Raw genomic sequence first — 23882 nt, forward strand, 5'->3', positions numbered from 1 at the left:
GTCTCAGCGGCATCCAGATGGGTTCCACTTCTGCTCCGATGTGACCTTCCTTCACCCATGAGGAGGACTTGCCCCGAAGACTCCTATTCAACAAGGCGGACTCTGCAAGGTGGGCGGAGCTTAAAGTATTTACATGGGGCTCAGGACGTGTGTGAGATGGGATTGGTGATGTAACACACACACAAACACAAAGAAAAAGGACATGTTTGGTGTGTCATGTGACACTAGAAAGCTAGAAAGGAATAGCACAAGATGTTTCACCCCCCATCTGAAGAAGCAGTTCATGACCAGAACTAAAGAAGCCTCTTGGATGAGGGGTGAAATGTGTCAAGCAAAGAAATTCAAGTCCAGTTGGCCAGACAAGAAGATTTCAACAAGAAGACACTATGAACTACATTCCTAATGTACAGTGATTTTTGTCAACAACCGTATGTGTGTTACAAGTTTCTTGTGCTGAGCGATCATGAGGCACATCAGTCAGTGCCTCACCAGCTATGAACCTCACCGCACATCACGAACAGACTTGAACCACATCTGTAACTTCTCAGTCATCCAGGTCATGGTGAATTATTGTCTTGCTAACTGGACTTGAGTTTCTTCGCTTGAAAACATTTCACCCCTATCCGAGAGGCTTCATCATAAACTGAAGAAGAAGCAGTTCATGACCAGAACTAAAGAAGCCTCTCGGATGAGGGGTGGAACGGCTTCAAGTGAAGAAACTCAAATCCAGTTGCCAAGACAAGAAGATTTCAACAAGAATACACTATGAACTACATTTCCAATGTACAGTTATTTTTGTCAACAACTACATGTGTGTTACTAGTTTCTTCAGCTGAGCGATCATGAGGCACATCAGTCAGTGCCTCACCAGCTATGAACCTCAACGCACATCACGGGCAGACTTGAACCACATCTGTAAATTAGCCTGTGAATTGTTCATCCAAGTCATGGGGAATTCTTATCGAAATCTTCTTGTCTTGCTAGCTAGACTTGAATTTCTTCGCTTGAAGACATTTAAACCCTCATCTGAGAGGCTTCGTCATGAACGGAAGAAGAAGCAGTTCATGACCAGAACTAAAGAAACATCTCGGATGAGGGGTGAAACGTCTTCAAGCGAAGAAACTCAGGTCCAGTTGGTTTGTACTCTAGGGCCCCCTGCTGACCCCCTGCTGATACACGCACTATTTGTGCGTGTATCTGTGTGTATGTGTGTGTATGAAACTTTTTTTTTTTTTTTTGAACACAAATACCATAAACACGTATACATAAGTACAAATAAACATGGCAAGGTAGAATCGTATGTCAATGAAACAACCGGGGATGAGGAAGCAAGGACATAAGGACATTCGTTCTATATGTAATCAGAAGTTAACATTGTTAAAGGTTTGTGAGAAATGTTTAATGCCAGACGAAAACGAAAGTAGAAGGAAATAATTAAATAAATAAAATACACAAATAAAAAATAAAAAAAAAACCTGCAAGGGGAATATAACATGTATTTACCTTGGTGGTTCACAAGAAATCTCAGACATCAAACTGTATATTTTTTGGTTTTTGGATTTTTCCATAAGTTTTAAGGATTTTTTATATAATTCAAAATAGTTTATAAATAACGTAAAATTGGGGGAACATGTTTGCATTCGATTTTTGTGAATGGCGAACTTGGCCAGGCCTAAAAAAACATTGACACATAGTTCATCTCTTTTGTCGCTTAAAAGTAAACCAAATGTTATGTCATCTTGAGAAGGAAACTGGTGACGATGGAAAATTGCCTTTCACCCATTTTTGAGTTGTGGCCCAAAAGCCCAGTACTTTTTTGTCTGAGAAAAATATATGGTCAGCGTGTTTGTGAAACTTTATCATTTAATTAGTCTGCTTGTTCGCACTCACTGACGAGACAATCCAGCGCATGCGCAGATTTTTTTTTTGTTTGTTGTTTTTTTATTGAACATAAATAGTACAAACAAATATACGTATGTACAAATAAACATGGCAAGGTAGAACTGAATGTCAAAGAAACAACCAGGGATGAGGAAGCAAAGGACATAAGGACATTCGTTCTGTATGTAATCAGAAGTTAACATTGTTAACGGTTTGTGAGAAATGTATAATGCTAGACGCAAAAGAAATTAAAAGAAAATAATTAAATAAATAGATAGACAAATAAAATTTTAAAAAAAAAACTTGCAAGGGGAATATAACATGTATTTAATTTGGTGGTTCACAAGGAATCTCAGACATCAAACTGTATATTTTTTGGGGTTTTGGATTTTTCCTAAAGGTTTAAGGATTTTTTTTTTATAATTCAAAAAGCGCATGCGCAAATGCGAGGTCAATCAGCAAAGTTATTTCCGGTCTGCACGGGCCCGTTCACTGGAAAAAAAAAAAAAGCGCGGGAGAGACACTTCGAAAGAAACTTCCTCAAACTCCATGAACTCCTTCATCTCAAATGTCAGCGAGGGCTCAAATTTCCTCCCTCCTCCTCTTTTTCTTCTTCTTCTTCTTCTTCTTCCTCCTTCTCCTCTTCCTCCTCGGAAACGGGATGTGATGTAAATACACCCCCTCCTCTTCCTCCTCTTCCTCCTCCTCCGCTCGGCCGCCGGACCTTCTTCCAGTAACTTCATGTCGGAGACCAACTTGAGGACATTTTGAACGCGCTGCTCGGCGGACCAGTCGGTGAAAAGTCCCCCGGGGAACCGTTGGCTCGGCGCTCCGTGACGTGACCTTCCTCCTCCGCGTGGAGGAGGAGGGGGGGAAGGGGGGCGGACACGGAGACGCGCGGCGGCGGAGGAGGAGGAGGAGGAGGGGAGAAGACACGGGAGACGCGGACGCCGCCGCTGCGGATCCGGTGAAAAAACGACCGACAGGTAAAGAAAATAATAATAATAATGATAATAAATAACGTTTGTGGCCGGAAGTGTGTTTTGATGCATGGAATAACGGCGCCGGCAGATGTTTGTGCAGCTGCTGAGGCCTACACATCCCCGGACACACACCGGACACACACCGGGCCTCCGGTAAACGCGGTTACGTAACAAAAGTTGTGAAAAAGTAAACATCGATGGGAAAAGAAAGAAAAAAAGCTGGAATATGTTCGATCGTAGGAAAGAAGAAGTCTCCGCTGTGTGTGTGTGTGTGTGTGTGTGTGTGTGTGTGTGTGTGTGTGTGTGTGTGTGTGACAGAGCGATTGAAAGATAAGCAGTAGAAATAAATATGACATAAGATCTCTTAAGTTTTATTTCTAACTTCCCACTGATCTTAAATAATTCCATTACATTTTATGTAATGTAATGTGTCTTTCTTTTCTTAATTTGATGCCTTCTTTAATTCTATTTCAATTTTTTTTTCTTTCTTAATCCATGGCCATGTTCAAAATGTGAAGACATTTTTGCTTTTTTTCTTAATTTTTTTTTTTTTTTTTACTTTGATGTTTTTACAGAATTATTTTGCAAGAATTGTGACACAGCTTGATTTATTTATTCTTCTCAAGCCTCAACAAAGCTGTTCACCTGTTTCAGGTCACCGTCACATCTGAATTTCTCCTCTTGCTGATCCAATTCTGTCACCAGTTTCCTGTTGTTGTTGTTGTTGTAAATTTATCAAGGTTTATTTTCACCCATTTCCTGTGAGTTTCTCATCAATCCACAGATTGTAAATTGGACTGGATGCCAAGCAATCTCCAGCCAATCCCCTGAAACATTCCCGGTTCATCACAGTTAGTTTTTTTTACAGGCCGGGACATTTCAGAGGACAGAGAAACTAAAAATAGTAGCAAGTGACAAACAAATAAACAAAGCGGAATATAAATACATTGTGGGAAAAGCAGAGATTATGCCGAGCTACAATCTGGATGATAGATATTAACTGAATAATATCTACAATATGGACATCTTTAGGAAACCTGATTAGTTTCCCCTGAAATACATTAACAAAATAAAAGTAAAAAATTTGCAAGGAAAAACTGAAAATTAGAAATAAGAGATTGCTGAAGATGATGTTCAACTTTAAAACCTCGTGTGTGTGTGTGTGTGTGTGTGTGTGTGTGTGTGCGTGTGCGTGCGTTTGTGCGCACGCGCGTTTGTGTGTGTGTGTGTGTGTGTGCGTGTGTGTGCGTGTGTGTGCGTGACAAATCACAGTAAATGAACATCCTCCACATTATCACCCTCCCTACCTTCTACAGGCATTTCCTGTCTCCCAAAATGTCTCACTGGGGATACACATGATACCTGTTTTTTTCAGGAGTTTTTTTTTTGTCCCAATTCTCACAGTGGGTCAAAGGTCAGAACTGCAGGAAGGTTCCAAGTTCTGACCTTGTGGTTCCACCGGGTTCCCTCTCTCTGTTATCTCCGTGTTCTTCCACCTGGGTTCTCCCCAGGTTCTGCATCTTCCTCCCCATAGTCCAAAAACAATAATTGAAATCTCCAAATTATCTATCGCTACAAAGAAGAGAATGCATGTTTGGATGATTGACAGCTGACCTGTCCAGGTTAAACCCCGCCCTCTTACTTCAGTGTCAGCTGTGATTGGCTGTCCCCCAGGATAGGGGTTTCTGATGGTAGCTGAGTGAATTAATTCCTGAGGACGCGTCTTGTTCGATGCTGAACTTCAGGTCCCGCTCTAGATTTCGAGACCCTGCTTGATGGAGATCAACCATACAGACTCTCTGAATGATCCCCCATTGTTCCGCTCCCAACATGTAGGAGCCTGCAGGAGTCACACACACCAGTATGTGTTTGAATTCTTTCACCTGTGAGTGTCTTTGGTTGTGTGTGTGTGCTGTCTGTTTGTCTTCATGTGTGTGTCTCTGTCTGCCTTTGTATGTGTGTTTCTTTGTCTGTCTGAGTGTGTGTCTGTGGAAGTCTGTGTAAAAGATTTGGTTTTGTGTGTCTGTGTTTGTTTGTCTATCCGTGTGAAAGTTCATCGGCCAAAAAATAATTTCTTTTTCTGTCTCCCATTTGTTGATTTTTTTTTCATCGTTTCATTTGCTGTAAAATGTTTATTTCTGGTTTATTTATTCATTTTGTGATTATTTCCCATCTATTTTTTTTCAACATTTCTTCATGAATATTGTCTTAATTGATTTTTTTTTTTTTTTTTTTTTTTTGTCCGACTGGTGTGTGTTTGATGTCGGCCATATTTGTCCTGCTTGCGAAGGATCACAGTTGAATTTCCCATCATGTATTGCACAGGGGCTGGCACAGCCTTGATGATGGCTCACCGCTGGGGCCGGGCACGCTCTTATTGTGAAAGGTCCAGTTGCAATCTGGGCCTAGCAAAGTGCTCAGTTTAGCAGCCTCACAGCATCTGTGGGTCACGAGCCCGTCGGGCACGTTGGCTCCACCCTCCTGGACAGCTCTGCGTGTTAAATCAAGCGCTCCTTACATTCCTGTCATGCCTGTCCAACCTTCTGCTGCTCGTGCATTCGCATTTTCTGCATTTTTGTAAAGCGCATGTTCAGTTGTTTTTGTTTGTTTGTTTTTTTATTGTTTTTTTTTTTCTTACGTGGAGTGAAAACTGAGATGTGGAGTTGAGCACAACAATGGTTCACATCTGCACACACACACACACACACACACACACACACAGACACACAGGTCTCCATGGCAACAAACAATAATACATGTTAAAAAAAAATCCTCCAGTGTTTGCAGAAGAATTGAAATTCCTTTCTGCCTCCGTGCGGAGGAAACACCGGTCTGTGATTGGCTGGCAGGTGGCACGGATAGGGATCGGGGTGGAGGGGGGCAGTTTGACCCCCTTAACTTTGTTTTTACTTCGGAAATAATAACTTTTCAACTCAAATTGAAGGGGTAGCACTTGCAAAAACACACACACATACACACACACACACACACTTGTGCTGTCCGGATGTGTGACGTCCGTTTGCAAATCATAATCTGTGAGGTTTCATAAATGTTTTATTAACATTACGAAGACTCTGATTGTTCGTATCAAATATTTATGGAACTGGATTGATGTTGAAAAATGGGTCATCTGTTGAAAATGTGTGTGTGTGTGTGTGTGTGTGTGTGTGTGTGTGTGTGTGTGTGTGTGTGTGTGTGTGTGTGTGTGTGTGTGTGTGTGTGTGTGTGTGTGTGTGTGTGTGTGTGTACTTGAGTATGCATGTATGTCTGTTAATGTATATTTGTGTCAGTGTGTGTGTGTGTATATGTGTCAGTGTGCATTTACATATGTATGTATGTATATAGTTTGTATCTATTAGCTTTGTCTCAGTGTGTTTTTATATTCTGTGTATGTGTGTTGTATATATGATTATATCTGTCTGTACCTGTGTGCGTGTATGTGTTTGTATACGTGTGTAAATATACAGCTGTGTGTGTGTGTGTGTGTGTGTGTGTGTGTGTGTGTGTGATTATATCTGTTTGTATATGTGTATATATACAGTTATCTGTGTGTGTGTGTGTGTGTGTGTGTGTGTGTATGTCTCTGTATTCTCTCCCTCTGTCCTGCTGTGTTCTGCTCTTGGTGAACTTTCTCTTTGCCGGAGAAAAAAGCAGATTCCTGTGTTTAACAGAAAGAGACAGGCGGCAGATTCCTGTGTGTTTGTCAGGGGGGAGGGAGAGATAGAGAGAAGGGGGGAGAGAGAGAGAGAGACAGAGGGAGGAAGAGAGAGAGAGGAAAGGAGAGTGCTTGGTTGCGTTGAATGTTTGGAATGTTGAGGCTTTTGGCTGCAGTTTGCTCTGATGAAGGAGGGAGGAGAGAAGGATGGGGAGGGGGTGGGAGAAAACAGGAGGGAGGGACGAATGGGAGGAAGAGGAGGGGATGAAGGGGACAAAGAGAGGAAACAAAGATGGAGGATGAGCTGATGCTTTTATTCACCGACTGAATTTTTATTTGTGCCTCATTTCCCACCCTTTTTTCATCTGTTCAATATTTCCAACTTTCAGAAACTTTTTTTCTCCCACCAGACATATTTAATTCTTTTTTTAGTTAAGTACTCTGATGTGTGTGTGTGTGTGTGTGTGTGTGTGTGTGTGTGTGTGTGTGTTTTACTTTAAATTAATCCTTAAATTTCCCCAACATTAAGAGAAAACTTAGACAAGAAAGTGTTATTTAATTTTTCTTAAGCCCCGTGCCCTCCTGACTTCCAATCATTTGGGGCTGTTCTGTCGATAAAGAAGATTTTAGTGAGCTCTTATTTCCACAAGCGGCACAGGAAGTCCTGTCAGGGACAACAGGAAGCAGAGGGAAAAGCTGGAGATTTTAGGGAAGGAAAGTTCTCCTCTGTGTCTTCGTCACTTTTTTAACCGCCTCTCCCTCCCCCGTCATGTGACCAAGCTCCGCTGCGGCCAAGCATTACATAAAGATCTGGCGACGGACTAACTTCCTGCCTGACACACACACACACAAGGCAGGGAGAGAACACACTGCGTCCTTAGCATTGGACAGATATCATGTGTGCGTGTGCGTGGGTGGGTGGGTGGGTGGATGGATGGTGTGTCCCATTGACCTTATGTCAGCTGACCCCCCCCAACCCCAGGGGTCGTGACCTCCGAGGGGTGAAGCTTCAGAGACAAACTATGCCGTTTAGGCACCTAAAATTGTCCCTTGACTGAAGGAAGGTCCTAGGTTCTAACCCAGATGTGGACTGGGTTCTCCAGACGTGTGTTCTCCATGTTTTCACCTGGCTTCTCTCCAGGCTCTACATTGTGAATGATTGGATGCCTGTGATTGACAGGTGGTTAAGCCCCGCCTCTTTCCCCCGTGTCAGCAGGAATTGGCTCAGCCCCCCCATCTAGATTATGAATGAAGGAATGTGTGTTGTTCTGCTGCAGCGAAGTGGAGCTTTGAAAAGTGCAGTTAATAGCATTGTTTGTAGATGTTTCATTTAAATAAATTAATGACATGTTTTTAATCAAATGAAATAATTAAAATTACTTTTTTATGTCATTCATTTATTTATTTATTGGCCATTTTTCTTAGCAATATTTTATCTTGTTTGAATTATCTATATCAGACCTGGCCATTTTACCCTGGGCATGTTGCCCGTTTTGCTTTTTTATCAAGCCCACCAAACTATTTTCTTTGAATTTAGAAAGTCCTTATTTTTTCTTTTTCGTTAATTTTGTATAGATGATTGCATACAAAATAATGTCGGTACATTTATAGATCATTAATGATTTGAAAGTAGCAATAAAATGCCAAAAAATAAAAATAGTTGAATTGCAAATTTCATTTTGTTCAATTTACATGATACCCAGTTGGCCCACGCATAAAAATTAAATCAGAAATGTGGCCTGCCAGCCAAAATAATTGCCCACCTGTTGTAGATACTATTTGGTGGTGACCGTTTGCTACGAGGGTCATGTTATTGGTCTTTTTTTGGTTATTTGTTTTTTTTTCCTACTTATTTATGAATTCCTCGAAGATTTTTTTATTTGTTCAATCTTCTCTTACTTGTATATGTCCAGCAGTGTCCATACTTGACACTGGGGCCAGTAGAAAATGAAGTTTTTGAATGGAGTGGTTTTTATTGTGAAATCCATGGACATAGATTTAACTGGAGACTGTGTTTGTGTGTTTGATTTCACAATGTTTCTGTTGGACACAAGCTGCCTGGTTATGCAACACACACACACACACACACACACACACACACACACACACACACGGCCACTTCTAACTGCAGTCATACAAAAGTGCAGTAAATATTCTTTTTTGTGTGTGTGTGTGTGTGTGTGTGTGTGTGTGTGTGTGTGTGTGTGTGTGTGTGTGTGTGTGTGAGAGAGAGAGAGCGAAAGTGAGCGTTAGAAAGCCTCTTTTCTGTCCTGAAACACAATTCTGAGTGTTTTATCAGCGTTAAGGAAGAATATGGGGTCACTTCTGTTTTCTTATTCTTAATATCTTGAATATTTAAAATTTCCTGCTGAATTTAGGAAAATTCTTCTCACTCTTAGTTCAAGTGCAGTTTTCAGGTGTTATATTCAATGCAGGCGTGTAACTTCTTTGTGTGTGTGTGTGTGTGATGTCAGAGATGTAGCTGGAGACTCTGTGGACCAACATGCACCTTCTCCTGCTGCTGATCCTTCAGGCCTCTTCGACTTCTTCACAAATCGACCCTGGTACAAATATATACACAAACACACATGCACACACACACACCCAACACACACACACACAACTTTTCAAATCTGTGCATGTGTGTGTGTGTTACAGTACACTGTCGCTATGCCCTGGGCATGCATGATGGACGGATCAAAGATGAAGACATCACAGCATCCAGCCAATGGCATGAGACCACGGGACCCAAGTACGGCAGGTAAGTGCTACCCCGTCCTGCAACATGATTGGTCCATCCACGATGATGTTGTTACATGCTTCACGTTACATTTGTGTGATTTTGTGTGTGTGTGTGTGGCAGGCTGGACAGGGAGGAGGGGGGTGGGGCCTGGTGTCCTGAGGGGCAGCCTGAGCCTACCGAGGATCACTTCCTGCAGGTTTGTGTCCTGAGTGTCTCGCCGGCTGGGGGCGGAGTCAAACTCCCTTCAATCCTCTGACGTAAGAACGTTGCGCCGTTACTCAGGTTGACCTGGGCCAGCTGACCTTCCTGACAGTCGTGGGCACTCAGGGTCGCTACGCCCAGAACTCGGGGAACGAGTTTGCCCGGGCGTATCGTCTGAACTACAGCCGGGACGGTTTGCTGTGGAAGTCCTGGAAGAACCGCCTTGGTAACACGGTAAGAGGCCTGTAAAACCTTCTCACTCATCGTCCACTCATCTTGAAAATATTGAGAGAATAAAAGCAAATTCTATTTCCCCGCTAACATTTCAATTTCCTGAGAGTTGGAAATGATGAGTAAAAAACGTGAAATCAAAGACAAAAAAAAAAGACGGAAAATTGTTTGTTTCTAAAAACAGTTGAAAGGGCACTGAGCTGTTAGTGTGTGTGTGTGTGTGTGTGTGTGCGTGTGTGAGGCTGTATGTTGGTGTGTGTGTGAGGGTGGATTTTGGGCTATATGTGTGTGGGAGGGGGATATTAGTATGTTATGAGAAATGTAGGGAGGTATGTTTAGGGGGGGTGTAATGCATGAGGCTGTGTGTGTGTGTGTGTGTGTGTGTGTGTGTGAGGCTGTTTGTGTGTGTGTTTGTGTGTGCGTGTCTGTGTTTGGACATGTGTTGTGGGGCTTTGGCGCTTCAGTGTGTGAGGCTTTATCTTGGGGGGGGTTGAAGGTGGAAGTTGGGATGTGTGTATGAGGGTGGATTTTGGGAATTGTGTATGAGGTTGTAGATGTTGATTGAAGTGTGTGTGTGTGTGTGTGTGTGTGTGTGAGTGTGAGGCTGGGGATGTTGAGCGTCTGCATGGGTGAATTGTGAGGTGTGTGTATGTGTGTAGACATCAGCTCCATGGAAACTGAATTGCACATTTTCTGTATAAGTCTGGAGTGGGGGTGGATGGAGGGATGCAGGAGCGCAGAAATGAGAAAAGGAAGGAAGGGAATTGAACAATGGTGCCCGTCTGCTGCAGGTCGTCCACGGTTGTGTCACGGGAAGTGAGCTGCAGCAGCTTCCTGTCCATTTAACTGCAGAGATGTGTTTTTAAACCAGAGACCAACCCCGGGACTTTCCCTCGACACCCCTCCCAATAAATTTTTTTTTTTTTCCATCTCGCTCCATTGTTTTCAAAGCTCCAGGGGGAAAAAAAATGAGGTTTCCCGGAAAAAATGTGGAAAAATAGGTTAAATATTTAAAACACGGGCATTTACCATCCATTTCTTTTCTGTAAAAACCTGCAAGAAAGATATATTGAGCCTAGATTTTGAAGTGAGCTTAGGAGTTGTAAAGAAAGATACGTGATGACGTGTGTGTGTGTGTGTCATGTGACTGTAGGTGATCCCCGGTAACAAGGACACCTACATGTCCGTCATCAACGACCTCCATCCGCCCGTCATCACGCGCTTCGTCCGGCTCATCCCCATCACCAGGCTCACCACCGTCTGCATGAGGGTGGAGCTTTACGGTTGCCCCTGGGAGGGTACGGTGCACGCACACACACACACACACACACACACACACACACACACACACACACACACACACAAATATGCACACACATAGGCCTGCTCAGCACATACAGAGGCATATACACAAAAACACAGAGGCACATTCAACACACAAACACTTATAGCCTGAGTCTCCAGACAAAACGGCAAGACTGAGAAAAGAAAATTTTGCCTCTTCTTCGTCCACTTGTTTAGAGAGATGTCCAGCTGTGTGTGTGTGTTTTTGTGTGTGTGTGTACAAACATACACTTTATCCTTATAGAAAACTTTTTTTTAATAATTTCAGCCCACAGAGAATCTCAGTGTGTGTCTCTGTGTGTTGTCAGTGTTTGACTATTGTGTGTGTCCTAAGTATGCATCCTCAGTGTGTGTTGTTTGTGTGTGTTTATTAACTCTTGTTGTCGTGCTTCAGATGGCCTCTTGTCGTATGGTGCTCCAGAGGGCCAGCTCATGATGCCGCCGGGCTTTCCTATTGCCAGCCTGAACGACTCCACCTACGACGGAGCGCTGGAGCGCAGGTTATACACACGCACACACGTTTGCACTTGCACACACTCAAATTATGGCGTGTGTGATGTTTTATGACTTGTATCTATTGTAAGTCGCTTTGGATAAAAGCGTCTGCCAAATGTAATGTAATGTAATGTAATGTGTGTTCAGGCGGATGTCCGGCGGGTTGGGCCAGCTGACAGACGGCGCGGTAGGGCTGGATGACTTCCTGCTGACGAGGCAGTACCACGTGTGGCCGGGCTATGACTACCTGGGCTGGAGGAACGACTCGCTTGGGACGCAGGGGCACGTTGAGATGGAATTTGTCTTCGACCGCCAGAGGAACTTCACCTCCATGAAGGTTCGCCCGCATTTCTTTTTCACATCATTTCTTGTGGAGCACCACCTCGGCCTTAGGTGTTAGTGCCATTTTCAGTTAAAATATATATATCTTGAGATCCTGGACTATAAGCCGCTACTCTTTTCACATGCTTTGAACACCGAGGCTTAAACGATGATGCTGCTAATTTATGGATTGTTTTGGCTATCGAGCTTCAAAGCACCAAGACATTTAGCCTCGTCACATCGGCCTAATGAAATTACTGTGAAATTATGGGGCTGTTCAATTATGACCATGAAGAAGACAACTTTAAAGGTTTTAGTGCGCAGGAGGAAGATAGCGATCAGCTAGTCGGTGCGGCTCATATTCAGGTCCACTCAATAGTCCGGAAATTACGGTAATTAATTAGCTTGTAATTATAGGTTTTAAACAATCATTTGAAGGTGGTTTCATTTTCATTTTAAAGTATTTTTTTGTGATTTATCAGTCAATTAATGTCAAACAGGAAGTAGGTGCTTTTATTCGCAAGTACCAGAGCTCCTCGTGACTTCGTATCCTCTGTCTGCCGTCCACAGGTTCACAGTAACAACATGTTCACCCGCGGCGTCAAGATCTTCTCCTCCGTCTCCTGCTGGTTCAAGCCCCGCCTCATCGCCGGCTGGGAGGCCGAGCCTGTGTCCTTCAACACCGTGCTGGACGACAAGAACCCCAGCGCTCGCTACGTCACCGTGCCGCTGGAGCGCCGCGCCGCCAAGTCGCTCCGGTGCCGCTTCTATTTCGCTGACGTCTGGATGATGTTCAGTGAGATCTCCTTCCAGTCAGGTAGTCAAACACAACCTGATCATACATATGTCAGATGGCTGTATTGATATGTGAATAAATACACAGTATGCATGTAATGTATATGGGCACTCACAGTAACATGTATGTACAAGATACATGTGTTTGAAAAAAAATACAGGTTTATATACATTTATACATATGTGTGTCAGTGGGTGTATAAATACTTTTGTATGCAAAAACACAAATATATGTACACATCCACACATTTTGAAGCACTCATGCCTCTGTATACAAAATACACATACATATAACTCATTGAAGGCAGAGATGACATCCCTTCTGGTTGTGTGTCCCTCAGGAGACACCATTCTGAACGGGATCGTGACCCCAGCAGCCAATATCACCACCACAGCCACCACGTCAAAGCCAGGTTTGACCTTTGACCTCACCCCTCTCTTGTCCTCTGTACTGCTGAAGGACAGGTAATGTAACTTCATTTCTGCCCCCAGCGATTATCACGACCAGCAACCCACCCGTCCTGATTGGCTGTCTGGTGACCATCATCCTGCTGCTGGTCATCATCATCTTCCTCATCCTGTGGTGTCAGTACGTCTGCAAGGTGCTGGAGAAGGTCAGCGGTTTCGATCGCTCCACCCACCCACAGCTGATATAAAAACAGAGAAAAGTGACGCGGTCTCCCCTCCTTCAGGCTCCTCGACGGATCCTGGACGAGGACGTGACGGTCCGACTGTCATCCTGCAGCGACACAATCATCCTGCAGACACCGCCCGTGCCTCCACGCTCAGGCCACGCCCCCGCAGGTGACCCAGATTTATTCAATTCATGATTTGTCATTAGATGGATGTTTGTATACATCAAAAGTTATTCCACTTGTGGCCTTCCCAGGCCCTGTGAACTCAGACCCCCACTATGAGCGGGTCTTCCTGTTGGACCCCCAGTACCAGAACCCTGCGGCGTTGAGGAACAAGCTGCCCGAGCTATCGCAGAGTGCCGAGGCCTCAGGTGAGCTGCGCCCCCTGCTGGGCAAACCATCAGCCCATAGGCCTCCATGCTAACATGCTAACAGCAAGCTAAAACATAAGCTAAGTTCTCCACTCTCGTGCTAGGGGTGCAATGCAGGGTTCTGTGTCTTTGACAACACTTCAGCCGGCTAGGTGGAGCTCGGGAATGCCCCTTAAAACTTGATAATTATGTTCAATAAAATTGTAATTCCATTTTATTTATTCATTTGTAGCACACCTGGGATCATCCCTTTTCTAGGATCAGTAAAGTATCTCTGATTCTGATTTCTGATCTGTACTTGTGCTGGCAGCGTGCGGCGGAGGCTACGCCGAGCCAGACATCACCCAGTGCACGCCACATCAGTGTTTCCATAGCAACGCACCCCACTACGCGGAGACGGACATTGTGCGGCTGCAAGGCGTCACAGGCAGCAACATGTACGCCGTCCCCGCGCTCACCGTCGACTCCCTCACCAGGAAGGACATCTCCGCCGCAGAGTTCCCGAGGCAACGGCTCATCTTCAGGGAGAAGCTGGGGGAGGGGCAGTTCGGAGAGGTGAGCCAGGAAAAGTTGGGGGTCATAGATGTCTGGCACTTTTATGCCACCTAGGGATTTAAATGTGGGATATGTCCCTCCCGCAGGTTCACCTGTGCGAAGCCGAGGGTCTTCCCGAGTTCCTGGGGGAGGGGTCGCCCCTTCCTGACAGAGACGGACACTCAGTGCTGGTGGCTGTCAAACAGCTGAGGGCCGATGCTACCAGCCAGGCCAGGTAACCCCGCTGACCTCTGACCCCGTGGTTTGAAATGATCTGTCATTTCCCAAAATCAGCCCAAATTGAGCAAGAAGATTGATTTGAGTTTCAAAGTTTCATGGAAATTCAGTTTTAACTTGAGGTGATGAAGAGCAGCAGAACCTAATCTGCTCCTGCTCCGGTCAGGAACGACTTCCTGAAGGAAATCAAGATCATGTCCCGCCTCAACGACCCCAACATCATCCGCCTGCTGTGTGTGTGTGTGTCCTCCGACCCGCTGTGCATGGTGACGGAGTACATGGAGAATGGAGACCTCAACATGTTCCTGAGCCAGAGAGAGATCGAGAGCACGCTGACGCACGCCAACAACATCCCCTCCGTCAGGTGGCACAGCTTCACACTCAGAGCTACATCCTGACACACACTGCTACTCAGTGACACACAGCTACACCCTGTTTTCCCCACACTCTTACTTGTTCATTCCTCCCCTTAAGTTTTCATCCCCAACCCCTGACTCCTAGTTTCCACCCTCTGACCCGCTATCCCTGCCCCCCTAGTCCTGGCCTCCGCCATCTCTGACTTGCTCACCTATATCCTGACCTTCAGTGTCTGCCCCTGACCTGTTATCCCCACAATCCCTTCCTTTTTACTCCGATTCTCCTTCCCCTGACTTGCTATTTTCGCCCCTTGGCTTCTCGTCTCCAGCCCCCAACCTGCAACATCTGCCTTCAAACTCCTGGTCTCCACCCCTTGACTTGCCATCCCTGACCCCTTGTCTCCTAGTCTCCTCCCCCTGAGTTACTGTCTCCACCCTCTGATTTTTTTGTCTCTGCCCCCTGACTTGTTATCGCCACTCCCTGACTCCTAGTTTACACCTAGTCTGACCTGCCCTCCAAAACTCTGTCTCCTCCTCTTGGCTTGCCATTTTCACCCCTTGACTCCTGGTCTCCTCCCCCTGACTTGCTATGCTGGCACTCAAACTCCCAATCTTTGTCTCTTGCCTTACTAACTCTGCCCCCTGACTTGTTACCTCCACTCCCTGACCCCTGACTCCTAGTCTCCACCCCCAAACATGCAATTCCTGCCTTCAAACTCCTGGTCTCTGCCTTTTACTTGCCATCCCCTCTCCTTGACTCCTAGTCTCCTCCCCCTGATTTGGTATCTCCACTCCCTGACACCTGACTCCTTGTCTCCGACCTCTGACCTGCCCACCAGAACTCCAGGTCTCTGCCTCCCCCCGATTTGCAATCCCCTCCCCCTCCTGACATAATAATCCAATTCCTGGCCCGTAGTCTTCACTCCTGACCTGCTATCCTTGACCTCAAACTCCCCTTGACTTGCTATTTCCGCCCTCTGACTCCTGGTCTCCACCCTTCCCCCTGCAGCCTGTCCGACCTGCTCCATATGTCAGTCCAGATCTCGTCAGGGATGAAGTACCTGGCGTCTCTGAACTTTGTGCACCGAGACCTCGCCACCAGAAACTGCCTACTGGACCGCCGGCTCACCATCAAGATCGCAGACTTCGGCATGAGCCGGAATCTTTACAGCAGCGACTACTATCGGATCCAGGGTCGCGCCGTTCTGCCGATCAGGTGGATGGCGTGGGAGAGCATCCTGCTGGTGAGCAGCGCTGACACCTCAGATCTCTTATGCTGTCAGTAACCTAGTCTGAATCGAACAGGGCATCAAAAGAAGAAGAAAACTCCCAAGAACAAATTAGACAAACTCAATTCACAGGAAATTAACACATAGGGGACGAAACCATGCATTGGGGATGGAAAAATTCACCTATGGTCACGAGCTGTGGGTGGTGACCGAAGGAATGAGATTGTGGATAGAGGCGGCCGAAATGAGCTTTCTCCGCAGGGTGGATGGACTCTCCCTAACAGATGGGGTGGGAAGTTCAGCCATCCGGGAGGAGCTCAGAGTAGATTTGCTGATCCTCCGCTTAGAGGATCTGAGGATCTAAATTGAACAATTCTTTGGGAAGCACACCATTCTTAGGGATCAGAGCAATTCATAGGACACCACTCAAAGGGAACAGAACCAATCGGAAACCGTTTATTCTTTAAGGAACAATCTACTTAGCAGGGGACAATACACCTCAGAGGAAATGGTCTCAATTATAGGGAACGGTATGATTCATAAGGAAAGGTGACTTAATAGGAAACGCCACAGTTGATAGGGACTGAACACAACACTCCATAGGGAACAGCACTTGACTCAATGCCGGAGGTACATCTTACAGGATAATGCTCACTGCGTCCGCAGGGGAAGTTCACCACAGCCAGCGACGTGTGGGCCTTCGGCGTGACGCTGTGGGAAATCTTCACCCTGTGCAAGGAACAGCCCTACAGCCTGCTGTCGGACGAACAGGTCATCGAGAACACTGGCGAGTTCTTCAGGAACCAGGGCCGACAGGTAAGCGGCAACTCACGTCGGCATCTGTGCAATCGCAGTATAGCAATTGCTATTCCATCCAGTACTGGGGGGATAAATTCATAACTTGTCGCAGATTTTGAAGCGTGCTCACTCGCTAACAGGCTATGAGGCGCACCTGAGATGGAGTGAAACCTTCTCTAAAGACACGCAGTTCCTCCCTTTACTAGTAGAGGACAGGTTGCATTTGTTCATATGAACAGACTGAAGGACTCTAATTCAAGTCAAAAGCCAGGCATTAAAGAAACTAATCAAAATTATATGTTTAACTTTAAAATGACTTTAACTGCAGTACCACCTCCCCGCAGATCTTCCTCTACGCCCCCCCGCTCTGCCCCCCCTCTCTCTTCGAGCTGATGATGCGTTGCTGGAGGCGGGACATTCCTCACCGACCCACCTTCGAGGGGCTGTACCAGGCGCTCCGGCCCCACGTCAACCAATGAGAGGGGGACGTGGGCGGAGTCGTCCTCGCCGGCGGTTTCGTCTCCGGACTGGCGCAAGACGAAGGACGGCGAGGACGAGGTCGGTCCGGCTGGTTTTGGCGGAGAAACACTTGGGAAAGAAATTTCCAGAAGATTTATAAAGATTTTTTTTTCTTCTTTTGCTCTTAAATCTTTTCACTGAATCCCCCCTCCCCCTCCCGCTGTCAACGTCAGCGTCTCGGTTTCTTCTTCTGTGGTACCAAAGACGCCATTTCCTTTCACTCTCTGGCCTTCAAAGATGCCAAAAAGAGACAAAATTGGGCCGACGCTTCAGTTCCCCTGTGGTTCCCCTTCCGGGCGTGACAGCACTGTGTTTCCGTATCAACCCACACTGGAGCGCGGCGGCCGAGCCTAGAGTAGGACTTCATAGTTTAAGATTTTTATTCTATTTTATTTTGTCTGGTGTCTATTGTTTTGTTTGTTTGTTTGTTTTTCCGCGGGGTCTGACTTGTTCGTGGCGCCGATGTGAACGTCGGGCCGAGGGTCCCGTGGAAAACCTGTGGCTGGTTTGGGGAATGGACCGGACTGGAATTATAAAAACAACAACAAAACAACAACAATAAAAAAAAAAAAACGTAGCTGTGTTTTTGTTTATACTGAGAACCAAAGGAGATGAGACAGTAGTTAGTAATTAATCAACTTTACAAACAGGCGTCAATAAACGTGTTTACAGTGTTCATTCATTATCAGTTCATATTTGTGCATTTTATCGGGTGAAAGGAAGAATTCGGAAAAGAACTGAATATCAATCCACCCATTCACGATCTGCACATCCTGGTCACGGTATCAAGGAGGGGAGCCAATCCCAGCTGTCGCTGGGCTGAGGGGCGGGGCTTAACCCGGATGGGACAGCTGTCAATCACAGGGTCTGCCGAGAACGTGGAGTGAACACACGGAGAATCCAGTCATAGAATTCTGAATTTAAAGCGGTTTGATTTGGGCTTTATTTGACTTTCTTTGCCAACTAATGAATGGATTCAGCCTTTTAAAGCTATGATTTAAAGTATTACTTAAATTCCATAATTAATGAATGACCCCTAAAATCCTTTTTCAACTGATCTTCATTTAAATTATTGATAAATTATTCTTACTTTCATTGATATAAGTTTTCAAACTCATCTCTAAATTGGTAAATCTTCATTTTGTAGATAATTGGTTTCCACACAATTGAATGGAGGCCCCTGTAAACACCTTTATTCATGTCTTATCTTAGTTATAGTGACACATTAATGAACTATTTCATGACATTTTATGATCCCAAAGAGAACTTTGATGTGTGTGTGTGTGTGTGTGTGTGTGTGTGTGTGTGTGTGTGTGTGTGTGTGTGTCACTGTGTGCTTGTATGTGTGGGCGCTCAAGCCATCGGGTGAGGAAGATCTCTGTTTTTTCTAAATGTTGCATAACATTCCAGAATTTATTCCTCGAGATTGTAATGAAAAGAGAAACCTGGGTCCAAAATATTTGCATGGTTTCAGATAAAAAAAAATTCTTAAAAAAAAAATCCCAGCGGAATTCGAGTCTGAGTTGAGGTCACACGCCTCTGGAATATCCTAGTCTCCTCAATGCTTTAAGATTTCATCTCTGTAACATGCAAGTAGTCACAGAAAGAGCAGTAGGAGTGTGTGTGTGTGTGTGTTTGATCTGGGATGTTCCTTTGAGCGCTGGCAGTGAGTTGGGTTCTAGAGTGGTTCTCCGAAAGCGGTTCTGTTGAGCCGGTGGAAACACACAGGCGCACGTGGGGGCGAAGTTTTGGGGAGTCCAGGAAACCACTAAACTCCATCTCCCAGAATCCTTTGCTCCAGCCGGCCTGTGCTTCTTGTGCCGTTTCCATGAGAGAGACTTTTACTTTGAAATATCTGTGTGAATGAACCCAGTAGCTGTTTGTGTGGTTTCAGTTCCTGTCTTGTGGGAGCGCTGTGTGTATGTACATGTGTGTGTGTGTGTGTGTGTGTGTGTGTACATAGATGAGTAGCTGTGTATATTAATATATTGGGAGCTGCTATCCCAAAGATGTTTCTCTTTGTAGCCTCTTGTCCTGTTATTATTATAATAAACAAGGTTGTGAAATAGAAGAGTCAAATGGTTGTTTTATTGATCGATTTGATTAACTCCATTTGTCATTACAGTAGGTTGAAAATTAGCTCATGAAAAGAAAAAATAACACCCAAGACTTTCAGGAAATGGCTTTTCTTTTATTCAAGAAAAAATCTGGTTAGGCTTCTGGAAACTAGTCACCCCAAATCGAAACCGAGCTCCAGATGATCCAGGATTTTTTCCTCAAACTAGGATGAGTCAATATTAAATATCAACACATTCATTCTTGTGTGCCTTAGTTCCAATGCTGGTTTCGTCACACCACAAAAATCTGATGTAAAATCTCAGTTTTCTCGTCGGTATAAACAAAGACTTTTCAATCCTCCTCCAAATTTTATTTTAAAGACTTCTCTGACAGATCGTGTCCACGTCAGCTGCGAGGAGGTGCCAGCGGGGGGCAGCAGAGAGCCAGAGCCCGTCAGGTAAAACATCCTCTTTCATTTGTAATTTCAACATTAACCGCATTTTACTAATAAATTTGCAGCACCTGTGTGTGTGTGTGCATGTGTGTGTGTGTTTGTGTGTGTGTCATTGTGTGCTCGAGAGGCTTCTGTGGAGGTGAAATGACTGATCTTACTACCTTCTTCCCTTCTGATTCTTCAGAAATCTTTTTATTTTCAGTTTGCTGTTGTTAAATCACTGTGGAGACGTTAACATTTTACCGGACCATGTCGAGGCTGCTGAGGTGCGACCTGGTCGACCTCAAGGTCACAGTTGGGCTGCTGGTGATTTTTTTTTTTTTTTTTTTTTTTTTTTTTTCCCGAGGCTGGATTCCATTAGCAGAGCGGCAGGATTCTTTTTTTCAGTCTAATCGCTGCTTGTCTTTGGTTTTATGCTGTTTACCAGAGAGGATAAAAGCGGGTGGGGTCACGCTCCACCTCACCGTCTCTGCTGGTTCTGGAAGTTTCACCAAACGAGCAGCAGATGGCGGCGCTTTTCTGGAGGAGGTGAGGATGAGGAGGATAAGGAGGAAGAGGAGCACGAAACTTGTCCTCAGACTCTGATGGAGGTGATACATTTCACTTGGTTGCCATTGTGTCACAGGCTAGCTGTGAGCCTCTTGCTAATATGCTAATCATATACTAGTTTGTCAAATGTGAGTCAGCAGTCCAGCTAACGGTTAGTTAACAGTGAAGCTATTGGCTACGTCGCGGTGTGACTGGCTAGTTATCGTATTTTGCGCACCATAAGGCGCGCTGCATTATAAGGCGCAATATTAATGAACGAGTCTCTTTTCACACATAACGCGCATGATAAAACATATGGCATATAAAGCAAAACAAAACAGTCAGTGTAGTTGAAATTTATTCATCTCATTCATCTCGCTTTGGTCCATCAGAAACTGTTTCTTCTTCTTTACTTGCCTCAGTTCACCTGCTTGCTTCCTCCACTTCCGTATCATTGATACATTAATGTTGAATTCTTTCGCGGCTGTTCTATTCCCATCATCTACTGCGTGACTGATAGCCTTGAGTTTGAATTACACTTTATAAGCATGTTTCTTAACAGGTGCCATTTTAGGGGGTTCCTCATACACACAAATGTACAGTACTATTTTGTTGAAGCACAGTATGTACCGGTATTACAAAAAGTGACGTAGGTAAGCGTACCATGTACTGTTCTCTGATTGGTTTGTCATTGCCAGCAATAGTGGACACCTGAAAATAGTGAGTTTGGAACAACATTGTATTCAAGCACTACATAAGTAGTTATCTAACATTGTCTGATGTTGCAACCCATATTCAACCAAGAGGCCGAGGTAAATATGGTGAAAATCTCATGTTGACCCGTCAGGAGGTCTGATGGTATCAAGGTTGGATTAGAACCTGCAGGGGCCCCTCTAAAATATTTCATGCTTCAAATAACAGAAACAAGTAGATTTCCTTAACTGAAAGTGTTACTTCACTAAAAGTACACTTGTTTTGCTAAAAAAAAGCACACCTTTGAGCAGTGCTCTTTATAAAGAAATGGTGTGTGTGCTGTTCAAGATCTGTAGCACACAAAATTTCTCTTCATTGTGGCACTTAGCTTAGCTTAGCTTAGCATACACAGGATACCACACACGAAACCAGTGCTGGACTCAGGCACGGAGCCTCCATGACACTTTTATTTTGGTGGTCCAGAAAATGAACATGATGAAGGCTGTGAAAGTTACAATGTGTGAGACGACGGAAAGGCCTTTCACTATAACGAGGAGATGGAATGGTGATGGAGGGAGGATGTTCAGGATGTTCAGGGCCCCTCAAGTGTCCATCCGCTGGTTTTTAATGTACGTGTTTAGTTTGTGCCAAAAAAAAAAAAAGCGCGGTTATACATCAAATACTTCAGAGAGGTCAGATCCACTGATTGACCTGCTTTTTATAACAACAAACAGCAACTGCTATCAAAACCAAACATAACACATGGTTGGATTTAAATCCTGTCACGTGTGTCACGTGTCCGGCCAACGCAGTGGTGGTGTGATGTTCTTCGGCGTCCCCAAACTGAGTCTGGAACCCCTTTGAAACAGATGAGGTTTAAAAGGGGTACTCGGCCTGTGGGCCGAAAACCAGATGCAGCTCCATAAAGTACAGTCCTTTCATTACAGGTCGATACTTCTGTCAAGATGAAGGATAATTTCTTGCTTATTTCGTTGTAATTCTTAACTAATTTGGGGGGATTTTTGTGACAAATTGCGGAAAATGTATAATTTGAAGAATCTATCTCTCTAACCTTGAGATCGATCTCACTGGTCCTTCAGAAATCTTTATAACCGTCTAGCTAACATTATGGGTTTGCCAATTTTAAGGTCATTTCTGACAAACGCTCCTGCAGTTGGGCAAGTTTAACATTTTGGTTAAAAACCAAATTATGGGGCGACAAGTAGCGCATGGAAAAGGTTGTTCTAAATTCTGACAAATACAACAGCATGTCGTCTGCATATGGCGATACCGCCTGTTCATCTGCTGCCATGGAAACCAGTTACACAAAATCCAGACAGTCTCCTGGAAAATGCTGTGTTTCCAAGCCTTTGCGCATATATATATATATATATATACTTTTTTTTTTCCGCCCCTGCTATTGTTTTGAGCGAGGATGACGGAAGCCGTCTCCACGGCTCGTTATTTGTACTGCATGCTGGAGGCCCCTCCGGGCGACCAGCCCTCATTATCGGGACGTTTAAAAGGCTCAGATCGCACCGACACCTGCTTCTCATTGGAAACAGCAGCCGCTTATTGCTGCCCTGTTGTTCCTGACGAGTAGGAGGGGGGTCAAGATGCCCACCTTTGATGTTTACACAAACGTCATAAAAAATAAATAAATAAAAAAGGGCTTTTGTTCACCCAGTTGACTCTTTGCATGTGTTAAGAGTGCACACGTAGTCCCGGTTGTGAAGAAGTGAGCTAGCGAGTTGGTGAGCTGGCGAGTTAAGCTGGGGTTACACCTAACCATTTTCACTGTCGCAGACTTCAAACTGAGAGTTGATAGAAATCTTAGTTTTACAGGAATCGCAGCGCGCTTCTTGGTCGTCTTTTCCTTGGATACTCGGTGAAAACATTGCATGGTGGGAAAAAATGCTGAAAGAATCGCATTGCAGTCCTGTAAACAGTGACCCTGTAAGATTCACAGTCTTTGTAAAATCTCGGTCTGAGACTGGCTGGGAATTAAAACTCCACAAACCATTCTTTAGATGTGAGCAGGTGTGAGATGGTAGTTTTCCACTACTCTTTTCCTAATCTTTTCAAAGTCTACTGAAGTATGGGTAGCTTTTGAGGGTGAGCAAGCTAGCTACACATCCCATCATTGGTCATTCTGTCCCATCATCCTGTGCTGTGATTGGTTGTAGGTTTGGGCCAGTGGTCATTGCAAGCTGAGTACCATCAGAGCATCCTCTTACAAATATTTCACAAAAGACATATTGATGGATATTTAAAATGGTTTCTGTTCGGTTTGTGACCCATGATGTCTTCTATGGTAGAAGTAACGTACCTGAACACACCACATGACCAATGACGGTAGGTGTGGAAAAGACCGACAAGCAGAAGAGCAGGCTTGACCTTGGTGCTGCACCTCGTATGTGACCTTTGACCTTTTAAGGTTGAGATCAGGATCTGTTGACATAACACAGCTGGATACTCAGGGAGGGTTACACTGTCATTTATATGGATCGGTTTAACACACACAGTGTGTGTGTGTGTGTGTGTGTGTGTGTGTGTGTGTGTGTGTGTGTGTGTGTGTGTGTGTGTGTGTGTGTGTGTACGTGTACAGCCCATGTGTGTGCATAGTCTGATTATGTTTATGTGTATGTGTATGTGTCTCCTGCAAGTGTGGGAGAAAAAAAAACAAAAAAAACACACACACACATCCGCTGACCAGCTGAATGGGTGCTGGACCAGAAAAAACAAGATAACAAGATAATTTATTTCAGCATGCTAAATAATTTTATTTTTTTCAAAAATAAACTTTCTTTGCATTTGAGCC

General features: G+C 44.7%; 1 protein-coding gene across 2 annotated transcripts; it reads left to right on the forward strand.

Moving 5' to 3' along the window:
* Positions 1-2646: 2646 nt before the first annotated feature.
* On the forward strand, positions 2647-19396 carry ddr2l (discoidin domain receptor family, member 2, like). Of its 2 annotated transcripts, none has more exons than XM_086169134.1 (19): positions 2647-2867; positions 8994-9083; positions 9178-9280; positions 9383-9458; positions 9545-9697; positions 10848-10992; positions 11433-11538; positions 11681-11870; positions 12425-12671; positions 12991-13062; positions 13142-13263; positions 13342-13453; positions 13539-13655; positions 13966-14210; positions 14297-14424; positions 14593-14790; positions 15792-16026; positions 16678-16827; positions 17154-19396. In XM_086169134.1, exons 2-19 carry the CDS (start codon positions 9023-9025, stop codon positions 17286-17288), a joined length of 2595 nt encoding a protein of 864 aa, XP_086025260.1. In that variant the 5' UTR covers positions 2647-2867; positions 8994-9022; the 3' UTR covers positions 17289-19396. The 2 variants fall into 2 exon arrangements, with proteins under 2 accessions (XP_086025260.1, XP_086025261.1); XM_086169135.1 differs by having other exon boundaries at positions 13142-13251.
* The last annotated feature ends 4486 nt before the right edge of the window (positions 19397-23882 follow it).

The sequence above is a fragment of the Fistularia commersonii genome, chromosome 22 (assembly GCF_037954325.1).
Source record: "Fistularia commersonii isolate RoL2024-O1a breed Wild chromosome 22, RoL_Fcom_v1.0, whole genome shotgun sequence".
Taxonomy (NCBI): Eukaryota; Metazoa; Chordata; class Actinopteri; order Syngnathiformes; family Fistulariidae; genus Fistularia; species Fistularia commersonii.

Coding starts and splice junctions, on each gene's coding strand:
- ddr2l (XM_086169134.1), top strand. CDS start 9,023: ATGCACCTTCTCCTGCTGCTGATCCTTCAGGCCTCTTCGACTTCTTCA. Junction 9,281..9,382: donor ACGGGACCCAAGTACGGCAG/GTAAGTGCTACC, acceptor TGTGTGTGGCAG/GCTGGACAGGGAGGAGGGGG. Junction 14,791..15,791: donor AACAACATCCCCTCCGTCAG/GTGGCACAGCTT, acceptor TTCCCCCTGCAG/CCTGTCCGACCTGCTCCATA.